General features: G+C 38.7%; 1 protein-coding gene across 8 annotated transcripts in view; it reads left to right on the top strand.

Annotated features, from left to right (window-relative positions):
- The window catches only part of KANSL1L (KAT8 regulatory NSL complex subunit 1 like), a 63,772-nt gene that overhangs the window by 23,969 nt on the left and 22,924 nt on the right, over positions 1–16,879 (top strand). For 7 of the 8 annotated variants that reach the window (XR_005953209.1, XM_041411670.1, XM_041411666.1 and 4 more), the window contains exons 4-6: positions 1,341–1,538; positions 4,766–4,887; positions 9,135–9,336. Coding sequence is in view for 7 of the 8 variants with exons in the window: in XM_041411670.1 (XP_041267604.1) it covers positions 1,341–1,538; positions 4,766–4,887; positions 9,135–9,336 (522 nt within the window). In the remaining variant the exon portion in view is untranslated. The remainder of the gene's footprint in view (positions 1–1,340; positions 1,539–4,765; positions 4,888–9,134; positions 9,337–16,879) is intronic. The other variant, XM_041411671.1, reaches the window with a different exon arrangement.

Genomic DNA, 16,879 nt, shown 5'->3' on the forward strand with positions numbered 1-16,879 from the left:
GGAATAAGTTAGGCACAGTGAGAGCAAGACAATTTCACTTTTTCTCCTAGTCTCCTCTTTGAAGTCTCTTTGAGACTTGTTTTTATGTTTTGAGGCTGAGGCAGTAGTAAAGGTCTTGCTGAAACTACAGGATCTTTAGTTTTCGACAGCCACAACCTAGGTGAAGTCTGTCTTGGTTAAAGAAATAACAGTATGGCTTCCTTGTGTTCACATTATAGCAGGCTTCCTTGTGCTTTGATTGAGTGGAATATTCTCATTAGAAAGACAAATTTGAGGCAGAATTATAATGATCCCATTCTTTTAATATCTGCTTGATATTTCAGTTGCAGTTAGTACTTTAAAAGCAAATAAGTTTTTCTCTTTCTCTTTGAAAAAAGCCTGGAGAGGTCTAATAGCTGTTTCTGGTATTAAATTTATTTGCTCAAGATAATAACAAACCAAGGAACTATTTAGGACTGGGTTTGACTGTCACAAGGTTATTTTTGCTTTTATTTTGTTTAACATTTTGTTTTTAAACCAACTGATACATTACCTAGGATTATGCTAGAGACTTTTCTAGACTAGAGATTTTTCTAATCTGTTGTGTGGAAAACACAATAGGGATATTATTTATCTAGTTCCATTTATGAAACTCTGTTATTTCCTTAACACATAAAGTTATATTTATCTTACTAGGTGGTGCTTTAGATGGTACACCACAAATCTGAGACCACATTTGTGGAAATGGCCTTGAAAAATAGTGACAGTGCTGGAATATTTAGGATAGTTACTTTTAATTATGAAACACTAAAAATGCTCACCTTAAAAAAAATCAGTTATTAAATTTTAAAAAGCTTTTGTTTGGAATTGAATAATTTCTGCTACATAAAAATAACAGCCTTGATGTTTTGCATAGAACATGGATAGGAATAAGAGAAATAGAGCACTCAAAAATGTCTCCAGCAGAGTTTATTGACTGCAAAGACTAAAACCAAGTTCAAATCAAAGGGTAATAATTTTTTAGAGAAAAACCTCCTCTTAAATCAGCAGGCAAATTATCATGTAATATTCTAATAGGTATGAATTTCTGATTTGAATTTTGGCACAGATGTTTAAGCAGTGGTATAACACTGGAGTGATTGCTCTTACAAGAAGTAGCATAATTGATGCAGTTTGGTTTTTTTTTTTTAATGCCTATTATTTCCATATTTTAGCTGTGAAGTGTATTTAAAAATCTAGCTAAGTGCTCGAAAATCGTCAGGAGGATTTAAGAGGAATGTGCAAGGTTTGACTGCCCCTTAGAAATTATTTAGGAGGCTTAATCTGTTGTCAACCAACTGTGTTCAATTGCTGTTGTCTAGGGGATGGTGGTCTTAGAAGAATTCCCATTTCCAAAACACATTTTGAAGAAGCAGATCCAATTGACAGAGCAAGAAGCTTTATTAAACGCCACAGGGAATTCCCAAGCTGCCATTGAGAGCCAGGATTCTTTGCCGGAGCATGACTTTGAAATGTCACCCAGCAGTCCCACTCTGCTTTTACGAAACATAGAAAAACAGGTAAAGTAAAACAAAACCCAGTTGAAACAGGGGGTTGGAAATTTATCTGGGAGTAAAAATCAATTTTAGATTTAGCTAGAATCTGCTTGTTTAGTCTTTTAACTTGTGTACTCACAAAAAGGTCTGCAGAGAGAAGAAAAGAGATTCAAGACTACTTAAAAAAGAGTGCAAACATCCAAACTAAAGAGAGATAAGAAAGGCCCCACCAACCTTGAGGCTGAAACAAACAAAAACACTGAATCTAGGTTGCAAACACCACATTACAACTAAAACTACAAGTATGACTGAAAAACTGCACAAACTCATAAAATTGATAAGGCAATTTAATGCATATGCATTAGTATTTTATGCATATGCAGCAAGTTAGAGGATAAAGTAAATCTGGGAATTTTCAGGGGTGTGCATGTCCTTGGGGAACAGCACTGAAATAAATCATACTAACTTCACAACTTTTACAAGTTTTGGAGTTTTTCTATCCACACATCCTCAGTGAAGCCAAATGATTGACTTGAGAAATAGGGAGGTTCCATGGTGATGACTCCCAAAAAGAAAGATATTTTACAGTCCTGGGATTGGTTGGTGATTAATTGAAGGATTTAAACAACTACTCTGTACAGGAGGTTTACAAATTAACCTTTTATTTCTGATGTGTCTGTATTACCACATTGTTTCCCTCCAAGGGACACATAACAGCCTCTAAGAACCATCCACAAACCTGCTCCTGCTTTGTAGTCAGGCCAGTGTAGAGTTTCCACAGGTTGTTTCAGGAAAAGATTTATGTGAGATGAAAGAGAACAACTGACAAGAGAGATATATTTCTCTTGAAATTAAAGAAAAAAAAAAGGCTCCAGCAGAACACAATTATTTCATCTGCCTTTTCAAACATTGTGGGACTCTGGTTTGGAGCTGAGGAATTCCAGGTGCCTACTGGGTACAGTGGAGATGTAGTTGTGAGCAGAGTTTTGCTTTGCAGTGTGCAAAATGGCTGTTCCCATGGTTGATTCCAGGAAATACTGTGTAGAATCCAGCAAGGTTTTCTTTTGCCTGAAAGTACATAAAGGATGTGGTAGGATCACATTGCTGAAGGAGATACTGGAAATTTGTTTTACAGAATGAATTTATGCAGTTTGTGTAAAACAAAGCCACTGTGGGACATTAATTTGTTGCTCTGCTGCTCTACATAAATTCCTGGTGATACACACATTTTTGAAAAGGGGTATAACAGCATTAATTACTAGTGCCTATTTCTGAATCTCTGTGCCAATTTTTCTTACTTGATCGTCATACTTTCCTGTTATTAAAATGCTTCCTCTGGTTGATAAATCTTATCCACCATAGGCAGGAGTGAGGAAGCAATGAAACAGGAAATTTATATGCTCAGTGCTGGCAATTGCATAAGGTAACCCAAAGAGCATTTTCAGAACGTGATGAATGGTGAATGGCCCCTCTTTTAAATGGTGGCTTGGAGAATTAAATACACTTTTCAGTAAGACTTTTGATGATTCAGAGGATAGTGGTCTGTTTCCTGGTCCCCAAGTAGCCACAAACTTGGTCCAAGGGGTGCAAAAACTTTGATGATCTGAAAATTACATGGAAGTAGACTAACACATCTCACACAACACATTGGATTTCTTCTCTTTTACACCGCTAAAAGCCTTGGGATTTGATTTCCTTCTTGACTACCAGTTCTGTTCTTAACTCTGAAAGTCTGAGTTTCTTGTTCAGTGTCAGGAGCAACAGTGCTGCAGCATGAAGAACATCTACAGATATTCCCACAGCATTCCTCAGTCTGGTGCTAAAGTATTCCTTTGTTAAAAATAAGGAATTTTGCTTGTGAAGCAAAAGAAAAGTCATGTAGAATAAAAGTAACTGAGGATGGCAATTTTTATTAGTACTGTTTTCAAGTCCTTTTCACAGCTACATGTATGTTTTTCCTTGTGTTTTGGAAGTCTGCCTATTTTTAAATGCTCTTATATTCAATAGATACTACTCCTTACATAATGATTTCTGCTGAGATTTTTAAATCAATCTGGTAACTATTTTATTGGCATCTTATTTGCTTTGCCTATTTCTTTTATAATTGACTTGATATTTCTGTGCATTAATATCCATTCCTGACTTTTTCATTCTGATATGAAATTTTTACCTGACTACATCACCTACATGTTAACAGAAAATATGTGAGTTGTAATAAAACAACAAAAATTATTTCTGCATAAATGTAAATGTAAAATCAAAATGTAAGGAGAACTTACTAGATAAACTCTAGCAATTAATGTTTTTAACATTCTTAATTCTGAATGAAAATCCAGCAAAGTAATGCAAAAAGTTGGTTTGGTTGTTTTTTTTTTTTAAAGGAGTATGCCATTTCAGATACATTAAATTTCTGTTCAGTGTGCAGAACACAGTTTCCTCTAAGCAAGTTACATTTATTGTGAGAATAGCCTTTAAGGTCTGACATTTAAAACAAAAAATCATTGTGAAATATTTTTGGAGTCAGTCCACAATTCATTGCTTTGGAAGGAGTAATTCTTAGTCTTAACAAATTGGCTACATTTGTTTCATTTGTTTTGGGTCAGTTTTGAAAGTCAGGTTTTTTTGCAGGAGAACTGGGTGGCAGGGTGGTTGTCTCTTGTTGCTGTTTTTGAGGATTCCAAAGATCTTACCCATTCTGTCTGTCATTACAATAGTCCTCAAGTCGTACACTTCCTTTTATAAAAACACCTTTGTCAAACTGTAATAAGCAATGAAGACAATTCTTTTAAGAACAAAAATACTTTGAGTGAACAAAATGTACAATGAAAAGACAGCTGACCTTTTTTTTCCCCCTGTTGAAATGCTTGTCAAATGGCCAGTTAGCAGCTCTGGCTGCAGCTGTTGTAATAATACCAACTGTGAAGTGTTCTGGTTTCTTTTTTTCTTTTAAAGACCTCTGGTTACAATATTAAGGTCACTGATGTATTCAGGGTGCTACTTCAAGTGTATAAACAATGCTCAGGGTTGTGTTGGTGTTTTGTTGGTGTTTTATTTGGGTTTTGGTTGGGTTGAACTTAATAATTGTGAAAGAAAACCACAATTTTTCACAGTTATTCACAAGAAGAAACTAAATATGATTATTTCATGATGTACTGGACTGAAATCCTAAGTAGGAAAACAAGAACCCATCACCTTTGAGTTGTTGAGTCTGGATAAGTCTGACTACCTTTAGTTTTAATTTTTTTTTCCAGAGTGCACAACTAAGTGAAATCATCAGCAGCCTAATTGCTCCACTCAATCTGTCTCCAGCTTCTTCATCTCTTTCCTCCAAGACCTGTAGACACAGACAGCTGGTCAATGGTATCTCCTTCAGGTGGGATAACTTTGGTAAAGTTATCTATATGGAACTAATAATCATTACAATATTAAATAAGGAAAAAAGAGCTGCTTTCTGCAGGCTTCAAGAGAAGTCAAGTCTTGATTGTAAGGCTGACAATAGTAGGGTTTTGTGTTGTTCCTAAAGATATTATAAATGTATAGTCACTATAACTATTTAAGTACTTGGAAGATGAATCTGTGAAGTAGTGAAAGAATATAGGATCACAATTATTGTGATTGTTTGAGACTCATGTTCTGTCATGACAAGTGCAGCTTTATTTCTGGAAAACTGACAAACTTAGTAGATTAGTAGAACATAAGCAATGTCACATGTCTCAGCAGGGTTCAGTGTCAGGGTGGTAACTTCATTAATTTTAAGCCGATCCGTCTTCAATAAAAGGCCAAATTTATCTTTGCCACCCACATTTTCAGGAATTTGGAGATACTATTTTCCATTCAAAGTATTTAGTTCTGGATGGACATACCTTCCAGAATGACTGTAGGTTGAAATTAATATTTTAGAAAAGTGTTTCTCAGTGCTAGTCCATACTGCTAGGTACTTCTCTCTTTTATTCAAAGATTTTAAGTACAGTACAAGCTGTAATAAGTATTAGTTTCAAAGCAACATTAAGGTAATTGAATGCAATTACAAAAGGTCTAGGTGTGTTGGATATTTCTCCTGAGATACTTGTAATGTGATTTTTGAGGATGCTGTTATTCACAAGTCTCAATTGAGGTCAGGTGGATGAAGAAACTGTTTCCAACTAGAGCTGGGGTGTTTGTGGCAGAGTGCGCAGGGCGTAATTCCCTGGCTCCTGGCTGCAAGAAGAGCTGGCCACACCGTCTGTTTCAGCTTTGCTGCAGAGGCTGGAGCCTCCCACAAAGAGATTATAGTGAGCAGCTTGGATGGGCAGCTTCTTTGGCTGCCTTCTGTTCTGCAGTGATTGTGTGATTCTGCCCTAAATTTAAGGATGAAGGGGTCCTGCCTTGTGACATCCCTACTCCTGGTGTGTTAGTTGTTTGTAGATGATGTAGGAGAAAATCAGAAGGTTCCTCTCAGATGTGGACTAAAAATAGCCCTGAAATAGGAGTTGCTAATGGAGATGGGTGTGTGGAAGAACAGTCATTTAGGCTGTGTCTTGAATCTGACTTTTTTGTGAGACCTGTGAGAAAGAATTCTTGATTTTAAAAATGTTTTTAGGAGTGTATGAAGTTAACTTCATGATGAGAGACTCTAATGATGTAACTTCAGGCCAATTATCTTCTTATTTATTAGTCCAAATTTAGTCTTTCCATTTCATGAATAACACTTTGTTTGCTCATGGACCAATCTCTAAGGTTGGTTGTTTTCTACTCATGACCTAAAAAAGTCCAAAGAAAAATGTTAGGACATGGAAGATTTTCTCAGTGCCATAGCTCTAAAGTGGAGTTTGGCAAGTTAGGTGTTGGAAGGGGCTCTGAGAGATTTTAGGGTTTTCTAGATGCTGTCTTAAACATGAGTTAAACAGTTAATTTAAATTTTTTCTGCTTATGAAGTGTTTTAAGATCTGCCAATAAATACTGTTCATTAAAGATGCATGAAATAGAGTGGTTATCATGAGAATCCTGCAGGGAAATTTACTGCCTTTTACTTCTTGATGTTCCTTGTTTCAGGGTTTTGGTGGTATTTTGTTGTTGTAGTAGCTGTGTGTTCAATTGATTGAACTAACTTAATAATTAACTTGCTGCAGTTAACTTAATTCTTAGCGGCTTCTCCCCTTGCTTTTTGTAGAGTTCATTCTGACTGTATTCAGTATTTCAGAAAGCAGAAATCAAAATCAAATGGAAAATAAGGGGATTCTTTCGTTTTTGAGAGGGAGGAAAAACAGATGATAGCAATTTTCACTTAAGTAAGTTCTTGAAATTAGTTGTAGGCTGTTGATGTGAAAACCACAATTTTCCATTTTAAAGGAGGTTTAAACATGAGAAGCTCTGGGGTTGGTAATTGTGGGGTTGCAGTACAGTTGGTTACACGGGCTGTTTGCAGAGGAAATGGAGGTGCTTGGACAGTTCCTGCTTGACTGAATGTGGGTAACTTTGAATTGCCATCTGTCAAGGCCTAATTACATTAGTGCCTTCTTTTTTTTTGTGTTGCCTTTCCTTGCTCAATTGAATCTAGGTGCCAAGATTAGCCCTAAGCATTGCATGAAGGTAGATGCTCACAGAAGCAGTTCCCTAAACTAGTGATACCCACTTTCTTATGAAGGGAGAGGAAGGAAAAAATTATTTCTTCAGGACAAATATTGCCTGTCTGATGGCTTGCTGTGCAGGCTTGCATCTTGAAGTAAGGTTAGGAGCAAAAAAGGCAAACCTATGAACTTTGAAAGGAGCATTCTAGCAAATTTATGACTTTCACATCTGGCCGTGGTTCATTTTGCTCTTCTGTAGAATCACATTTTGAAAAATACTCAGACTAAGATCAAGCCAGATGGGTAACTCAAAGCTTCATTGGGAAACCTTTTACACAAGTGGCAGGAAAACCCCACTGCCAAGTACTGGAGCTCCAGGCCATGAAGATGAGATCTCTTCATCTGAAAGTGGAGTGGTGCAATGCTGCAAGGCACAGGAGGGTAAATACAGCAGATGTCAGAGACTGTAGAGAAATTACCAAGGGCCTTGGCAGACCACCAGAACAAGGGCAGAAATCACAGAAGTTAAAGAGCCAGGCTGAGGAGCTTTTTGTTCTAATTTATCTAAGTTTTCTCTCATTTAAGGGAGAGGTATGTGGAAATCCGCAAGTTGAGCTTGGGACCATCTGACTTAGAAAATGTTTTTGAGAATTCAGAGAGAGTATTTTAAGAAATCTTTTCCATGGACTGTAAACCTTTTATTTCTTTCTCAAGCCTTAAAAATGCAGTGTTAACATTAAGAATGTCATGCCTCAGTATTTTGGGCTTTTTCTTGGCACTTGCTGGTATGTTCCTCTAAATGCTTTGTACAATCCCTCTGTTAATTAGCATGTTGTTTTCATGTGTCTGTGTTGCTTATTGGATTATATTGCTGTGTCAGGAAAACAGCTCAAATTCAAGCCTGTAAAGCCTTGTTACCACTCCAACACAGCATGGGATGGTGTTTAATCACACTTCCATTACAAGCCTTTTCATTTAATAAAAATGTACTGGTGAAAGAATATCACCTGTCAAAAAAGATTTATAAGTGTCCTTGTAATAAATTAATTTTCATGTTCTGTTGTGTCATAACTTTACTAATAAAACTGTGACTTGCCATAAGACAAAATAATCATTTGTGCAGACAGATGACCTGTTATGAACCAAGGCCAAAATACCTTGTGTAGTTGCACTGTTCAGACAGTCCAGAGCTGTGATCAAGGTCTTCAGTATTGTAAAAATAAAAGCACACTGGAGGGCTTTTTGCAGCAAGCCTTCAACTTTGCAGGCAGATGTTGATATAAATCAAATATAAATAAAATCAGGAATACCTATAGCAGGGAAGTTCAGTCTTCCCATTGAGTCATTCCCACCCCGATGGGAGGGTGTTTTAAATTCTTACCTGTTTTAAATTCTGGTCACCAGACAGGCTCTAGGTTGGTGAGAACGGTGTGAGGTTGTTCTACACATACATGCAGGGGCTTCTACTGCTTTTGGCCACATCTTTGCACTTGATTTTGACTCTCTGCACTTGAAGTTGTAGAGTTCCTAATTTTGGTACAAGTGCTTCACAGTGAGTTGCAACCCTGTGCTGAATGATCACTGGCTTGTAGAGCTTTACTTAGGTTTCAGTTCTTGAGCAAAACCAGAAAGTCTTTAAAGTATTAGGACAGAGCTCTGGGTCTCCTTTATGTTAGCATGACTGCTGTCTTGAATGGAACATCAGTGTGAAGGGAAATATTAATTGTAACTTGAAACTCATATGTGTTAAAAATATTGGAGTGTTCTTGAATTTGCAAAAAACAAAACTGGATATATGCTTGAGGGCTTAGCTTCATTTTGACGTATGTTTCCATGAACACAAAGGTGAAGAAGAATGATAAGTTGCCTTTCCTGACCTGACATGAAAGTAATTAACTAGCAAACTGAGCACATACACAATTGTCTGAAAGAGCATGCTAAAACCTTATGGTGTTTATGAAATTCTCTTAGAATTAGATAGCTAATGCTAATCTGTGTGTGAAATCTTGGCCTGTGCATGTGGAGCATATCTGATGTTTTGTATTTCCTCTCCTCATTATTCATGAAACTGCAGAGCTTCAGACAATAGAGAGGTGTCCTCTTCAAGCAGCTGGCTGCTTGACCATCAGCACATCAAGAAAAGAAGAAGAGACAGGACAAGGCTCAGATCTGTCTCTGTGACTAATGTGAGCACATCTGCCCGAACAAGGCCACTTCATAGTTTCCAGAAGAGGAAACTCTACAGAATGCACAGTGCCTGTCACTGGAATCAGCAGGTAGGCCCTTGCCTCTCTGTTTGGGAGAGAAAACCCAAGAGTCCAACTGCTGGAGTCAGCATGTGTCTTGTGTGGTGTGCCAGAGGAAGGGTGCACGTTGTGCTGCTTATTTGTTGCGTTCAGGGACCACAGAGTGTGTGTGATGGCAGTACTGGATGTGTCTGCAGGAGCTCAGAGTTAATGAGTTGAACATAAAAATTAAAGGTAACTCAGAGTCCTGCTTATCAAATCAGTGTGTTCAATGGCTGTCTTTAAAGCCCTTTTACAATCTAAGAGACAACTTGAGAGTTCTTTTGGAGGCCTGACTGCTGAGGAGACAGGCTACAGTGTAAAACATCTGCCTGCTTGTTTTCAGAATATTTGTTTTAGCAACAGGAAAGCTTACACAGCTGGTGGCACATTATTTTCTAGGAAATTGAATTGCAATATCTTAATCTTGTTTCAATTTTTGCTGTTTCTCATTAGTTATATTGCCTTTTTCATGACACTTAAAGAGTGCTTTAGAACTCCTAGAATTTTCTGTTACAGAGGATTAATATTTTAAAATGGAAAAAAAGCCTTGTCCTGAACAAGACAATGTGTATCTGCTCACATCTGATATTAATAGCATATTGCTGGTAAGAATATATAATGTGTTTAGCTGTGGTGCTTAAAGAAACAGTCTAATTTGGGAGCAGAGACAGTATGAACTCACTCTTCAGAGCAGTGCTAATTCCAAGAGGTTTTAATTGCTTGATTTTACTTTTTCAGTTTAGTATTGAGGGAAATCTCCATGTCTCCTCAGCTAACTGTCTAGGATTTACTAAGTGTGCCAGTGGTCTGGGGAGCAGTTTCCCATGCAAGGATGTTCTGTGCTGATTCAGCATTCTCTGTAGAATGGCAGAGGTGTCCTAGTTTTAGCAAGATACTTTATTGAAAAACTGTCCAGTTCCTTTTTCATTTGAGTTCCCAGCTTCCTGGCAGTGGGGCTTAAAGACTTGGCAGCCTGCCTGGAAGGTTTGGGCCAGGGGGATGGTGAGTGAGGCTGGGAGCTCTGCCTTCTGGTTAGCCTTTTCATCTTCCCTGCGTTGACCAAGGAGGCTGTTGTGGACTTGGACTTACTGTTTGCCCTGCAATCCTGTCACAGAGGTTGGACACTTCGTGCTGTGGCTCCAACTGCTTCTTGCAGCTGTAGAGAGAGCTCTTTAGCAAGAGACTCGAGGGCTTTCCCTTCCTTTGTCTTAAACATGAAGGGTTTCACTCCAGATGCAGTTTTTAAATAGCAGGGCTTTCTGGAAGCCTCTTGTCTTGCAGGTTCAAGTATTTCATATTTCTACAAGCACTGCCTATGTCTCTGTGTTCTGAGAAGTGGGCCAGAGTTAGTGAAGTTCTGAGAGTATCAGTAAAGGCTTGTGATCAGAAACTCCATTTCTGTAGCCTGACAGCAGTTCAAGGCAGAGTTTACATTTTTACCTTCAGCCAGATACAGAGCTTAGCTGCTCTGCATGCTTGATGGTTTACCTTGACTTGTAGGCTGCAAAGACAGATTTATAATTAACCTTTGGCTGTAGACTGCAAGCAAAAAGTACATTTTTAGGTTACTAGTTAAGGCTTCGAGTATCAGAGCTGGTGCAGCTGTGTGTCTGCTCCATACTCTTGACATCTCTGGTGCCTTATATTAACCCAGCCTGAGTGTCTCTGTGCCAAAAGTGCAGAGATGTCCCAAAGACAGTGGGGTAAAACACTGTCCTGTAGGGAATGCTATTAATGCTTACTGCAGCTCTCAGCTCAAAACTCTGTGTTTAGACTCTGCTTTTGAATGTCCTTTCTATGAGAAAGTTAGCCAAGAGGCAATGTGAAGAATTACATCATGGGCTACAGATAGATTCTGTAGCTCTTGTTCCTTGAGAAAATAAGAAATTATGGCAGCAATCATCAGCAATCAAATTATGGCTTCAGTCATCATGCAAGTGCCAAACTCAGTTAAGTTTTGAAAATCAAGGTAAAACAGGGAACAAAGCCCTCTCACACAGTGTTGGTTGAAAACAGAGGATCAGGGATTCTGCTAAGGAAGTAAGTGATAAAATTAGACTGGACATTTCCAGCACATTCTGACAATCAAACCTAAGTCAGTATCAATGTTTTAAATTAAGAATCATCAGCAGTGTATCATTTCATTCAACAAATCTTACTCTAACAGGCCCTGTCACTTTCTTAGTCCTGCACTTGCTACACTTGGTTACCCAGCTGTTGATGAGATTGCTCATCCTGTAATGAAAGAGCACTGGCCATCAGCCCAGGCTGGCTTCCAAATTAGGCAGATGTTTAAGGGTAAGGATGCAAAACGGGGAATGGTTTCTGGGATTGATATCTATTTTTCTCTGAAAATGCATTTACATTCCCCAGAGTAATCCAGCAAATTTCCTCTGGTCTTTCACAGAAAAAATTAGTAACTTCTTAGCATATAGGAAAATAGTTGGATTTTTAATGTATCATTAGTGTGCCTTCTCTAGCAAGTGCTTCTCCCATATTTCCTCAATTTTAACATATTTATATAACCCCTGGTACCACAATCTGTGAGGACCCCCATTTCTTTAATGTCACTGGCCTGAAAACAAGCTGGGGGTCTTGCAGCAGATGTGGAATTATTTGGCAAATTCCAGATTGCCAAAATCAGAGGAGCAAACTGCATCTCCTGAATGTTGCAGCTCCTGGTGGTGCCTGGTTTGAACAGCCAGTGAGCAGTACCTGGCAGTGCTGAGGGAAATGTTGCTCTGCAGAGTAATTTGTGCAAGATGATTACTAAAGAATTATGACCAGAGAATCACAGTAAAATGCAGACCTGTGGGACATTAAGAAATGCTGGGATAGCTTTGAGGAATTTGCAGTTGGGTTTTCATTGCAATGACTGGTTGAACCGTTTGTGCATCTGAATGACATTCAGTGTCATCCCTCACATCTCTTCAGATTCATTTGGGAAGCTCATTCTCCCCCCTCACCCCCCTAACATCCATGTTAGGAAAAGTAAAGTATGAAACTGTGAATTGCTATGCCATCTGTTAGTTCACAAGGGCACTGGGAAGGCAGCCACATTTTTTCTCTTATCTGCTGCTGTGCCACATACATTTACAATGAGTGTGTTTGACCTAGAAGCCTCTGTTGCCTGTGGAGAGATGCCCCATATTGTCCTCTGCTGTTTCTTTTCTGAAAAGGACTACACCTTCCCCTGCTGTGCTAGTTAAAATGATGCTTCCACAGGGTAATATCTAAAAGAAAATAGAGAAGTCTGTGAAACTCTAGAAGACCTTCCAGACTGGCAAGATAGACCTCAGATAAATAAAACAGGATGCAGTGTTTGGTTTAGCTGCCACCATCCAATATCCTCAGGAACTTGAGGCCTTTGGGGCCAAATCCACTGGTTCCCTAATTCAGAATGGCTAAGTACCACAAGATGATCCCTGAGTCATCATTTGGCCCTGGGATCTGTTTTGTATCTTTCTTCTTTATCTAAACAGCTTTGTGAGAGCTCAGGCCATTTCTTGATTGTGAGTCATGCACAACAAACCCTGGGATTGCAGTCTGTGCTTCAGTCTAGAGGACATGACTGTAGTGGTGCATTTCTTCAGCAAGAACCTTTGAATGAATAAATGATAGAACTTGCATGCAGAACAGCACAAAGGAGTAATCTGCAGGTGTGTTCTAGTAGGAGACAAGGTTTGCAGGTGGGAGTTGGAAGTCTGAGAGTGATGTGTTGAAAATGTTGGATCTGCCCCTTGTCTGCATTGTTAGAGCTGGCAAGTCAAAACCTCTGGGCCATTGTCTCCTATAAAATGTGTGCCATGTAGTTTTAATGCTAAGAAAGAAGGCCAAAAGTACGTAAACATTTAAACCCAGGAAGTCTGTAAGTAGCAGATCAGTGTCAGGACTGTAAGACACAAACATCTATTGAATCATTTCTCAGTGGTTGTTGCATTCATAACTGCCTTCCTCCCTCACCCCACATTCTCCAGTCTAATGCCTTGTGCTTTTGCAGATGCTTTTCCTGTAGTGAGGAAAATTGTAACTCTGTTGCCAGCTATTTTTTTGTCTGCACTTGAAGGAACTAAATTATCTGTGACATACTAAAAGTTTTGAAAGCAGACAAGTGTTGTACTAGTCAGAAACTCTCAGAGAGGTTTGCCTAGCTGACAGGTCCTGATGTTTTCTTTTTTGCTATTTTATCTGTGTGACTTCCCGCAGGATTTTTTTAATAAGAAGGATTTTGTTTTGCCAATATATTTTGTTAGTTTCTCATTTAATATCCTAACAAAGGATATTAATTCCACTTTTTTCAAGTCATGTTTTGCCAAGAGATGTCATTGACGCTATGTAGACTTTTAATCTACAAAACCTTTATATAGCTCTAAATAAAGGTAAGAGACAATAGAGCAGTGAGATTGAAGTACTATCAATTTTGTCCCTGTCTGTTTCTTTGCAGAGTTGTAGAGCGTGGTGGGGTTTTTTAATCTGAAAATTCTCATTGTAATTGCATTCCACCTGCTGGAGGAAGAGTTGGTAGTGAGGACTGAGGCATGTGGAGAAAACAGAATTCAAATTTACAAAGGTGCCAGCATCCTGAAAGTTGGGAATTGAGGTGCAAAAGCTTACATTTTGGATACCACAGGCAAACAGTTGGTATAATGTTGCCAACTCTTGCAGTTGCATATTGCCACATTTTCTTCTCTGCAGTCTCAATTGGATTTAAGTAAGAGCAGAAGAATATCTGCTTTCATTTAGTGGTTTGAAAAAACAGTAAAAAAAAAATAAAAGTGAGTGCTTCTCCAGAAGGCTCCAAGGCAGACAGGAGAGAAGTATTTAAATTGTAGGGTATGAGTTTCTTATTTTGATTTAAATCTCATGCTGGTTCTATGATTTCTGTGGTCAGGAGCATTCCCAGTCCATGTCTAGTGCCAGTGGTATCTTTTGTTGATGCCACTTGATAAATACATGTGGGTCCTTCCCCAACTCTTGTTCATTTTCAGGGTTTTGGAGAGGGTGTGTATATATTTTTATTTATATAATACACATATATACACATATCATTTGTATTATATCCAGCATGCATAGTCTTTATCTTACTTGCTAAATATCAGTGCTATTTGCCAGGGGTCTGTACCTGGGAGGAAAGAAGTTGCATTGAGTGGAGTCTACTGGTTGTCATCCTCTTCCTTGGTATCCCTAGGTACTGGCTCCACCACCTGCTTCAGCATAGTTTCCTGGCATTGCTGACTTCTGAAAAAATGTTGTTTTGTTGCCAAGTCTTCTGCAAACTGGTTCAGTGCAAGTGGTGTGGTACCTCTGTAAATATGTCATCTTGTGGTCTGGGAAGGAGAATCCCTTAGTTACCAAGTTTGTAGGTGAAAATAATAGTTACTTAAATTGTTGCTTTAACTCTGGAGAAGGCCTTAAAAATAAGTCCTTCTGTTAGTTAAAAAGCAATGAAAACTGAGTGTCAAAAAAAGTTTTTCATACACATTCAGCTATTCTGAATGTGTGACAAGACTTCTGTCTCTGAGGGAGGGAGGCATGAAGGCAGAAAGGAAGGGGACAAACGCCTCTATCTTTGCAAGTCTGTGATACTGCCAGTAGAACTAGATCCATCCTCTGAGGTTTGTGGCAAGCCAGTAAGCCTGTGAATTCTCTATTTTTTTTTTTTGTCAGAATGAAAAACCTTCATGCTTTCCACAGTCTTGCACCTCTAGTGTACTGACATTTCTGTAGTGTTTTACTGATCACATCTCCTCTTAATTTCTGATGTTTTTGAGAAGAAAGATATCCCTGTAGATTAATATATCTTTCTTTCTTTTGGTTTAACTGGTCAAAGATTGAGCACTAACCTTGATTTTTCAATTGATTTTCTAGTTGAACAAAACATCTTTGTTTCAGAATGTAGAAGACAGCATGCACTTCTACAGAGCAGGTGAAAGTCCCATTGCAGGATTAAAGAAACTATACTCCATATATGCTTAGGAGAGGTGGGTGATATCTGGGAACAGTGGAAGCTATCACTCCTTGTACGATACTGACCAAAAATCTGAATTTGTGACGAGTTGGATGCTGAGTAAGTTTTCATTAGTGTTTTACGAAACTCTCCTTCTCTTCCTGGAAAAAACTGGTCTCTGTCACAGGATCTGCCAGTTTATCTTTATTGGCAACTTTAGAGGGGCCAAGGCAGATGAATTTTACATCCTGGGGCAGCTTGCATCCCTGTACCTGACATGCATGGGAAAGCACATCCATTTGACTTCTAAAAAACTTCATCTGGAAGGGAGGGTCTGACATGTGGCAGGGATGTGTGTGTGTGTCAGCACCATCTGTTTTGCACCTTCCCATGCAGGGATGCCTTAGATGCTTTTCCCACCCTCTCTCCCACTACCTGTTAATAAGAAAGAAGCTCTTGGGGGCTTTCAGATTAACTTTTCAGTGTCTGTGTATTGTGTGTTGCCCAAAAGCACTCTGCACTTGAGACCTGCACATTTCCACTGTGAAACAGTAGAAGTTTCATGGAGCTGTGTCTTCTGCCAGAGTGGCACAGCTCTGCTCAGAGCAGGGTGTTGAGTCAGTGTGTGATGTGTTTGGTGTTCAAAGGTGAGTTGTCAGCCACCCACACAGAGGTTCTCTTGAGGCCCATAGTTAAATCTGTGCTACCCATTTACTGAAGAACAGTTTTTAATAGAGTGAGATAGCTCTTCTTTGATATTGCTGAAAACTCCTGAGAGTGTGTTTGTAGAGAGAATAAATGCATTTTTCCTTGCCTTTTTGGGCTTAATAAGAGTAATCAGAAGCAGATGTGACAGGTATTCAGCAGAGTGTATTTGAATTAATTTAATTGCCTTCCTGGATTCAGACACAGTGGCATAATTGAACTGTGGCTCTCTGTACTGTTACACTTGGGCATGTTTCCAAAACTGGTAGGAGTTTTAGTGATCAGTAGCTGAAACCACAAAATGAGAATTCACTTCACAGTTTTTTAACTGGGAGCACAAAACATTTTTCCCTTCAGTCATGTCATGTTTCACAGACTCACACTTTTTTTCTCTGCAGAAGAATGGGATGGCCAGTAGAGTTCAGTCTTCTGACCCTTCAAGAACAGAGCCATGAGCCAATTCGACTTTGTCTAATGCATCAGTCTGTCACAAGCAAGCACAAGAATTGTTTTGAGTATCAAAATTAATTGTTCTCTGTTTTCTGTAACCCAGTAAAACAGTACTAAGGGGGAAAAATCCAACTTCAAAATTCGTAATACTCTAGAGAATTAGAGTCTGTTGGTTGACACCATTCCATTTCATAAGTTTCATAAGTTTAGACCAGAGCTGCTATTTTAGTTGAGTGTTTAAAGCTTGCACACTCCTCTCTTCCTCTTAAATACGGTGAATTTTCTCTAATACAATGAATTTTATGTAATATTATCCTTCATATCTGCTTGAGCTCAGGAAGCATGAAGTTTTGTATTTCAGTAATGAAGAAAAAGGTTTCAGAAGATGTACAAGATGTGGTATAGCAAGAGGAAAGGGGAAGATTGATA

This window comes from Onychostruthus taczanowskii, unplaced genomic scaffold (genome assembly GCF_017590055.1).
Source record: "Onychostruthus taczanowskii isolate IOZ18803 unplaced genomic scaffold, ASM1759005v1 scaffold37, whole genome shotgun sequence".
Lineage (NCBI taxonomy): Eukaryota > Metazoa > Chordata > Aves > Passeriformes > Passeridae > Onychostruthus > Onychostruthus taczanowskii.